Source organism: Labeo rohita, chromosome 9 (genome assembly GCF_022985175.1).
Source record: "Labeo rohita strain BAU-BD-2019 chromosome 9, IGBB_LRoh.1.0, whole genome shotgun sequence".
Taxonomy (NCBI): Eukaryota; Metazoa; Chordata; class Actinopteri; order Cypriniformes; family Cyprinidae; genus Labeo; species Labeo rohita.
This window is the reverse complement of record NC_066877.1, coordinates 32,084,747-32,094,497: the sequence shown is the minus strand read 5'-3', so window position 1 is coordinate 32,094,497 and position 9,751 is coordinate 32,084,747. Positions and strand designations below refer to the sequence as shown.

Sequence of the window (9,751 nt, the reverse complement as noted above, 5' to 3'; positions counted from 1 at the left end):
CTGAAACCAGCTCCAGCATAAGGCTAAAAGCACAATAACATTATCAAAGAACATCATCACTGATTAGCCTAGCCTTTTCTAGTAAGTTTATGCATTTTAAAAAACACTCACTTTATAAGTGAAGCTAACGTTATCTACACTGTATCATGAACAAATCTCTTACCACACACTGCACATGTCTGCGGCGTGTTACGGCTCCAACACGGCCACCTCATCCCTACCCACCCCCAACAATTTGAATTTCCGTGGGCGGGATTTAATTGAATGATATTCTAATGGACCACGTTGTGACATCATTGGATGCGGAAAACAAACGTTGTAGTCCAAAGGAGCCGTTCATTTTAGTTCTTGAAAAGGGATTTTTTAAAAACAAAATATCTTCTTTTGGAGTGGACTTTGTGACTTTGTAGATCTTTTTTATGATTTTTTAATTTTTATTAAGATACACACCACACACTAACTAAAGTTCAAAAAGTGAAAAACCATAATAGCACCCCTTTAACAAGTGATCAACTACAACAACAACAATTAAGTTTATTTATTTACTTTTGAATTTTATTTTGAATTCACCCCTTCAGAAACCTTTTTTTTTTGGAAGAACCCAGGAAAACCCGGATACATGAGGAAGCATATTTATGGTTTAGACTTGGAAGAGTCATGTAAATTAATATAATCTTTAAAGGTAATGGGAATTTTAACAAAGAATATACATTTTACTTATGCCAAGCTCTAAAATATTTTATCAGAAACATGAGTTCAAAAATATGTTTACAAATTGGACTGAAGACTTGTGGATCTTAAAGAACATTCCACTTAAAAACATTTAAAAATCCTGAAATAAAACCATATAAATAAAAACTAAACTGTGCCCTAGAAAAGCTATATTTAAAATGAACTAAAAATAAAGTGTGATTAAAAGTAGGCTAATACTATCACATTCAGCAAATGTCACATATCACATGACGCAAAACACAGAAGTGCCGTCAACCGCACTTGTGCGACAGACGTGATCTGATGTGATCATTTTATTTTGCAACAGTGACTGGCTGACTGTTTATTAAAGAGACTTACAAACAGTGACAACATAACATTTTTTATTTTATAACTTACAAACGAGCATGAAAATCAAGCAGTACATCGAGAGGTTTTTCTGTCATTGCATCCATTCACAAACCATTACACCACAAAAACTTCGTAAGTACAAAAATAAAATATTCCTCTCAAGAACAACCTGAATCAAATGAAGAGTAGCTTTCAAGTACAATTTATGAAGGAAAAAAGTACAATGAATTTTGAAAAACCTACTGTATATTTAAAACATGCACATAGTCTCTTTAAATTAAAAGCTATTAGCTTACTGACCACATACAGACCAGCTGCCTTGACAAAAAAGGCTATAAAAAGCTTTTGGGTGTGTTTTGTGTGTATATCTCAGACGGATCTGGTCCATCCTTCAATATAAATCTATGGAGTTTCTCCATTTGTGTTATCATTCACTGATCGCTTTGAAAAATTCCTGGACACCTCTCCTCAAAAGGTTTCATTTATGTCCACAATGCAGGACTTACAAAGCAATGTTAAATATTTAAAGTGTTGTCACATTTACCTTTATCCAGCAAATTTTCTTAGGTCAAAATCCAGTTATTTCAATAGAAATCCATGCAATCAAAATATGCATGAATGATTTCCCCATGTAGTTTTGCAATGGGCTCAGAAGAATTGACCAACAGAAAGCTGCTTGTTTTGAAAAGCGACGTGTGTTGTGCGTCATACAGCACCACACAAGAAGTAACAAGCATTGCATTACAAATAACACAAGTTACATAATCAGATTACTTTCTCAAGTAACTAGTTGCATTACTTTAACATTTACAAGAAAAGTTATTTTTTCAAATAAGTAACACCATTTACTTTGTTTGCTCATTTATTCACTGACACCTCTCTAGTCCCCATGTTAAGAGAAACTGGCACTTCCTTCAGCATGAGGGTTGTTAATTTAACTTTTGGCCCTTAGTTGCCAATAAATTCAACTTTAGGGTTTTTTGTTATCAAAAAATAAATAAATAAGCCCAGCCCAGGTGACAAAAGTAACTCAAAAATAATGTAATGCATTACTTTCAATAAAAAGTTACGCAATGCAAAGTAATGCAATTAGTTACTTTTTCATCAAGTAATGCAATACTGTAATGCATTACTTTCAAAAGCAACTTTCCCCAACACTGTGTATAAGAAACAGTAAAAATTATTCATTAAACCTCTAGAAGCTCTACCAAGCAATAAAGTACTGCAGATACGTAGTTTTGTAGACCAAAAACTGCAAACGAGTTCAAACTTAAGCACTTCCAGTTCCATCGTCCCAAAGTCAATATATTTTTTTAATGTTATTTAAATAAATGTCTGAAATAAGCTCTGTAATTAACACAATTACGTATCTTGACATATTTTCATGTTTTATTCTCAACCTGATCTCATGACAAAAACGTACCTGTGGGAACTTTTTGCAAGACACAAAATATGTACCGCTATGTGCTCATGACATATTCAATGTGAAATGTCCACTAGGTGGCGCTAAATAAGTGTTCGGTTTTTGTCTCCGGAACAGAAAAACGTTACATTTTTTAAATAACGTTGGTTTTGTATGTGTCACCGCAGTTCTGACTTAAAAATGTTAAAAATGACGTTTTAAAATAACGTACCATCTGCATTACACCTAAACCTAAATGATAGTATGAACAAAAGCGAATGTGACGTAAAAACGCAATCGCAAGCATGCCGTTTTAGCTCGTTTTTTGTTTAGCTTTCATTGTGAGTAATGTTTTTCCCAGGGTTCGTATCCAAGGATTCCACATCCTACGTCCGATTCCATGCTGGTTGAGCAACCGAGTAAGCTTTGAAAGTGAAACTATGGAGCTGTAATCATAACTTTTGTATGAAAGCGTACAAGTACTCGCTGTTTTACCGCCTTTGTTGGAAACTGCAGTGATATGTACTGGTACCATAGACTGTAAAAAATATGGACGTAGTGTCTGTGACGTCACCCGTAGGTTTCTGAAGAGCATTTTTGAAGCTCTTAGTGGGCGGGAGTCGACTATCGCCATCTTGGAATCGCGTCACTGCATGTCACTCCCGGATAATCGAAAATGGGCAAAGAGGCGGGATCTGGGTGGAGCTGGTTGCTGAAACCACGCCCGCCGAGTGCGACGGTGGTGACAGCAGTGGCAATCCTGTCACTCAAGTGGCCACGCCCTAAATTATGTAGAACTTTAAGGCTTAATATAATTTAAACGGATGAGTTATAAAAAAAAATTCACCCCCCTCACAGTTGACATGAAGGGCAAAATTAGCTACATAGACCAAAACCACTTTTTGTACCAGTCTGTAAACATATTTTGTTCTGCTGTAAAGTTGGGCATTTTAACATGGGGAGTCTATGGGGTTGACTCCCTTTTGGAGCCAGTCTCTAGCGGCCAGTCGATGATTTGCAGTTTAAGTCACTTCCATGCTGGTTTCAATAGAGAGCGGGAGGTGGCCGCTTGACTGGTACGTATTTTGCGTCACATGAAAAAGTTCCCGCAGGTATGTTTTCGTCATGAGATCAGGTAGTTTATTCTACCAAATAAAATACATCAGTAAAACTCCCTTGTTGGCTGGATCACGAATGATTTGCGCGAACATAGATGCAATTAGGTAAATCTGGGTGTGCAAAAAAAATTTTTTTTTACTTCAATAGTGAATTTTGCATCCAATGACCCCTTTGAAATCACTAACCCACTGTATAAGCACTAGGAAAAAAAATATTTTAAACCTTTATTAGAGTACTGTAGCATATGCTGGTTAGGTATGTTTTGATGCTGGTTTAAGCTGGTCCTTTGCTGGTTTATGCTGGTCATGTTGCTGGTCAAGGACTGCAGTGATATGTACTTATTGGTACGTATTTTACAGCTTGCGAAAAGTGCCCACAGGTAGGTTTTTGTCATGAGATCAGTTTATTCTACAAAAATAAAATACATCTGTGAAACTCCCTTTTTTGGGTTGGAGCTAAACGGACTGGAAACAGGATTGGACACCCCTTGGTTTATAGCCCAAGTTTATCTTTACATATCAGAATTATAAACCTTTGCTGGTCACACAGCTTATTTTCTGCAATAATCCAATCACCGGATCATGGATTTTGCTCTTTCTGACCAATAGAGGGAGCCAATGCGTCATGCATTTAGCGCTTACAACAAAGTGTAGTTCTAGTTCAAGCAGGCAAGGAAAGGTGCACTAAATGTCTTGCAGTTCACATTGCTTGTGGTAGCTCACAGAAAGCTGGAAGTGGCTTCTGAGGTCAAAGAAGAAGACCTAGAAGAAGACCTGCTAGATCTGGAGAGGGAGAACCGCTCCAGAACTCCTTTTCTATGCAGCATCTGTATAAACCTTCTTCTGAACTTCTCTCCCACAAAGGCGTACAGCACCGGGTTCACGCAGCAATGCAGAAGGCCAAGGTTGTGAGTTGCGAACATGGCGACGTCCACCGATGTCCGTGTGAAACAGCTGAACTGAACCACTTTGGCTCTCAGGAGGGTGTCAACTATTGTGGAAACATGGAAAGGGGTCCAGCACAGAAGAAAGGCCACAACCACAGCTACGATGACCTTCATGGCTCTCTGTTTCTGGAAACCACGTGTACGCAAGAGCCGTGCCACTGTGATGCTGTAGCAGATCAACATGACCACCAGAGGGAAGAGGAACCCGAGTAGATGCCTCATGATTCGCGTGGCCAGTCGCCACTCGTCGGCGTGATTCATCTCAAAGCGCTCTGCGCAAACGGTCTTCTGGGAAACGTTCTCAAAAAACGCCTCGTTGTAGAACGAAGGCAAGGATAGCACCAATCCCAAAACCCACACCAATCCGCAGGCGACTCCGCTGCACAATCTCCTCTGAGTCTTTTTAGACTCCATAGCTCTTACAATAACCATGTAGCGATCCACGCTGATGCACACCAGGAACAAAACGCTGGTGTAGAAGTTCACTTCCTTCACCAGGCTAACCAACTTGCACGCGACGTCACCGAACAACCAACCGTGGATCACGGAAACTGCTGAAAAGGGCAAAATCAGAGCCAGTAGCGTGTCGGCCAGCATCAGGTTGAATAAGTAGACATCTGAGGAGGAAAGCGTGTGTCGGTTCGAGGTGATGACCCAGCCTACGATCAGATTCCCAGGAATAGCCAGCAGAAAGATGACCACGTAGAAGACACTGAATCCAATGTTGACGGCATTCGCCATTGTGATAGAGGAGCAAAGCAACGTCTTATCATCCACAACAAAATCAGTCAGGTTCTGGAGATCCGTGTAGTTGAACTCTTCATTGTAGAATTCACTGAATTCGTCAAAATGAAAAGAGCGGTTTGGATCTGTTGGAAAAGGACAAACAGAAGGTTTTAAGGCAATCTGTGCTAAAATAATGACATTTATTATTAATAATTAGAACAATTCTTCCAGAAAGTAGCTTAGTAGTTTAAAAGTGTACAGCATCAAACTAAAAATAAATAAATAAATATGAACGTTCATCATTTTTTTTATATATATATATATATATATATATGTGACCCTGGACTACAAAACCAGTCATAAGGGTCAAGTCTTCGAAATTGAGCTTTATACATCATCTGAAAGCTGAATAAATAAGCTTTCCATTGATGTATGGTTTGTTAGGATAGAAGGATATATTTGGCCGAGATACAATTATTTGAAAATCTGGAATCTGAGGGTGCAAAAAAATCTAAATATTGAGAAAATCACCTTTAAAGTTTCCAAATGAAGCTCTTACTAATGCGTATTACTAATCAAAAATCAAGTTTTGATATATTTAGAGTAAGAATTTTACTAAATATCTTCATGAAACATGATCTTTACTTAACTTCCTAATGATTTTTGGCATTAAAAAATCTATAATTTTTTACCCATACAATGTATTTTTGGCTATTGCTATAAATATACCCCAGCGACTTAAGACTGGTTTTGTGGTCCAGGGTCACGTATGTATATATGAAGAGTTTGGTTGCAAAACGCGATAAACGCCATTTTTTGACATTTGGATTTTATTATTGGAAATCACTGTTCAGATGTACCTTAATCTATGTGTGAAATGCTGCCATTAATAAAATTTAAGAATGTACATTTTAGGCCTACTATAAAATGTATTTTTTCACAAAACGCGATATCCGCCAGACCAGTTTCTTTACAAAGTGCGATATAACCAGGGTTCGAAATTAACACCCGCCAACCCGCCAAATGCGGGTTAAAAATCATTTTGGTGGGTATTGATAAAAACTTACCAGCCAGTTTGGCCGGTGATGCATGAGCCAATCATGCAAATCATGTCAGAGACGCTCTGGGTCGTTTGTCCCCTCCGTCCTACATTTCACATGAACACTACACTACGGGTGACGCTTTAGATACCTATTGGCAGCAGCGCGCAGATACTGTACGCTTCGGTTTGCGGGTCCAATCAACGACGACAAGAGCGCGAAAATACAAACAAGAAATAGGAAATAGCGGATGAGCAAAGAGGACTGAGCTGGACAGCGAAATAAGCTAAAATCAAAATGCTGCGGTGGTTAGGACAGACGTCAGGATCACGCGAGCGCAGCATCCCCTGGGAAGAGAGTCAATGCCGGTGAAGTGCTCCGAGTTTGCTCATTGATTTAACGATAATATCAAAACAAAAAAACATGTATTTTTAAAAAGAGGATTCAATAGGCTAACTAAAAACGTTTACCATTTAATTGTTTATACTGTAGGCGTTATACACGTAGGCTACGTTTATAGCGTTTTGCAAAAAAAAAAAAAAAGTTATATGTTATGTTATGTTGTGTATGTTCTGGCCAAAACTAACTCAGAATCTTATTATTATTAATCAATCTTTATATATACTATTCCATATATTTATGATGTATTGTTTTTTTAACCAATTTAAGATGTTTGACAATGTTAAGATAAATATGTTGCATTTTGGCATGGTTTTTGACTTATTTATGAACTATTTATGGACATAAAATTAAATAAAAAATATCCTGGATTTGAAAAATATTGTGTCCCTGGCCTTCACTGAGCTCAAGTAATAGTTTCATGTACAAAAATTGTGAATGAACTTGACTGTTGATGTCTTAAATAATAATGTCAAATAACCAACATTTCTCAAAATGGATATATCTCGTTTTGCAACGAAACTCTTCATATATATATATATATATATATATATATATATATATATATATATATATATAATTACTCAGTAATAAGTTTGTAATTAGTAATGTAATACAATAAGTTTGTTTTAATAATAAGTAATAGTCCATTTGTTTTTAGAATTAATGAATTTTGCAGTAAAAATTAGTTTTTAATTTCCTATAGCTAAGAAAATTAAAGTAAAAATGCACAAATAGATAGATAGATAGATCACACTGTAGGACTACATTAAATTAAAGGTGATTAACATTTTGAAGGAAATTTTTAAAAGAATAAATATAAATATTTAATTTAAAATATTGTTAATTGTTAAAATAATGTTAATCACCTTTCATTTAATATAGTCTTACAGTGTGTAAAATTAACGTTTAAAAAATACAAATATCTCCATTTATTTTAAAAGAATTAATATGTCTAAATTTAAAAATATTGATGTCCATAATTTTTGTAGTTATTTATTTTTAATATATTGTGTATTTTTAGTATATTGTGTATATTTTGTTTTTTTTTAATGTCCATTATTTTTTGTAGTTATTTACTTTTCATATATTGTGTTTTTAGTATCTTGTGTATATTTAGTTATTTATTATATATATATGTGTGTGAACCTGGATCACAAAAACAGTCTTAAGTATATTATATTTATACACAAGTATATTTGTAGCAATAGCCAAAAATACATAGTATGTGTCAAAATTATCAATTTTTCTTTTATGCCAAAAATCATTAGGATATTAAGTAGATCATGTTCCATGAAAATGTTTTATGAATTAATATTTCATAAATATATCAAAACTTAATTTTTGATTAGTAATATGCATTGTTAAGAACTTCATCTGAACAACTTTAAAGGCGATTTTCGTAATATTTTGATTTTTTGCACCCTGAGATTCCAGATTTTCAAATAGTTGTATCAAAAACCATACATCAGTGGAAAGCTTAATTATTCAGCTTTCAGGTGATGTACAAATCTCAATTTCAAAAAATTTGACTTACCAGTCATCGTAACTCCCATTTTTTTTTTTTTGATATGGCACCGTATGTGAGAATAATCCACAGGATGAAATGTCTGAGTTGTGTGCTGAAGGCTCCTTTATACCCTTTGAAGGGGTGTTGTTATATCCTGTTTGCCTAAGTCTAAAAGGTTACATCAAGTGTACAATCTCAACTAAGATGCCCTACTTTTTCTGTTTATTTCTCAAAGATTTATTCCCAGTTCTCAGGACGTGTCTGGAATAGTATTAGAAAGCATTTTTCCCTTTCATATGAGACTCAAGCTCAGGAGATACTCTTATGTATGTTTCTAAAATCTGAGGGAGATGCAGAAGATGAGGATGTTGGGTGATGTTGCTTTTATGTGGCTACAAGAAAGCAGAAGATCAAGAGATGTTTGCCAGGGGAATTTGAGACATGCTAATGGTCACAAGATCCTCACTCGTGTTTAGTCTAAGACATAAACATGATCAAAACACTAAAAGTGAAACTAAGAATCATGTGGCCTAAAATCATACTAAAATATGTATGATATAAAGTCATGAGGCTATAATAATAGAAATTCATAGACCTAATTTATATTCAAATACATTTTGGGTGTGAATAGTTTTGGTACATTGATGAGAATGTTCTTTACATTTAAACAATGGTAAAATTAATGTATAAACAATAATATTATAATAAATATAATAAAATATTAAAAAGATATATACAAAAACAATAACAAAACAAGCTAGTGAAGCTGTAAATTGAAATTTAAGAGTAAATATCAATACAAAATCAATACAAATGAATAAATTCATTATTATGTATATATTGTGTGCAAAAACACAAGTATAACATTTTTGAATTTTAAAATAATGAGTGGAATGTTTTTTTGAATGCAATGATTAGGATTTAAAAGAAACTACATTAAGATTACAGGCCTATCTGAGAAAAGAACTATAAAACATGTAGAAAAACCCGATATACGTAATATGGAAGTGATTTTTCAACATCGGAGGAAAGACGTGTCATGTGTGAAGAGATGCGAGGCCACACATCATTTACCCACATTTATCAAGGAAATTGTGCAACTCCATTCCACTGGGTTTGTCCTGAAGATGCTGTAAACAAGTGTGTTTCTCACATGAGGAGCAGCTAGTTTTATTTCATGATCTGTTTTTAAATGCAGGTGTTATTTGGGAAAAAAACTGTTTAATTACCAGAGGAGCTACCAGATTTGAGAAGAAAAAAAATTGGTAACTTATAAACATTAATGCGGTGTATGGGGTACAGAAAAAACAGTAATATTGTGAAATATTTTTACTATTTAAAATAGCTGCTTTCTATTTGAATATATTTTAGAATGTAATTTATTCCTGTGATCAAATCTACATTTTCAGCATCTTTCAGTGTCACATGATCCTTCAGAAATCATTCTAATGAGTACATTTTTTCAGTATTCTTTACTGAATAGAAAGATCCAAAAATCAGTATTTTTTTGTAAGTAAAAGCTTTTGTAACAGTATACAGAGTCAGTA

The 9,751-nt window shown here is 34.8% G+C and overlaps 1 protein-coding gene across 1 annotated transcript; it reads right to left on the bottom strand.

The window, feature by feature from the left end:
* Positions 1-1,077: 1,077 nt before the first annotated feature.
* LOC127171243 (C-X-C chemokine receptor type 1) lies at positions 1,078-8,572 on the bottom strand. The gene is made up of 2 exons (XM_051119763.1): positions 8,232-8,572; positions 1,078-5,398 (listed from the first exon to the last, which is right to left on the bottom strand). The coding sequence occupies exons 1-2, from the start codon at positions 8,248-8,250 to the stop codon at positions 4,302-4,304; spliced, it is 1,116 nt and encodes a 371-aa protein (XP_050975720.1). The 5' UTR covers positions 8,251-8,572; the 3' UTR covers positions 1,078-4,301.
* Between the last annotated feature and the right edge of the window lie 1,179 nt (positions 8,573-9,751).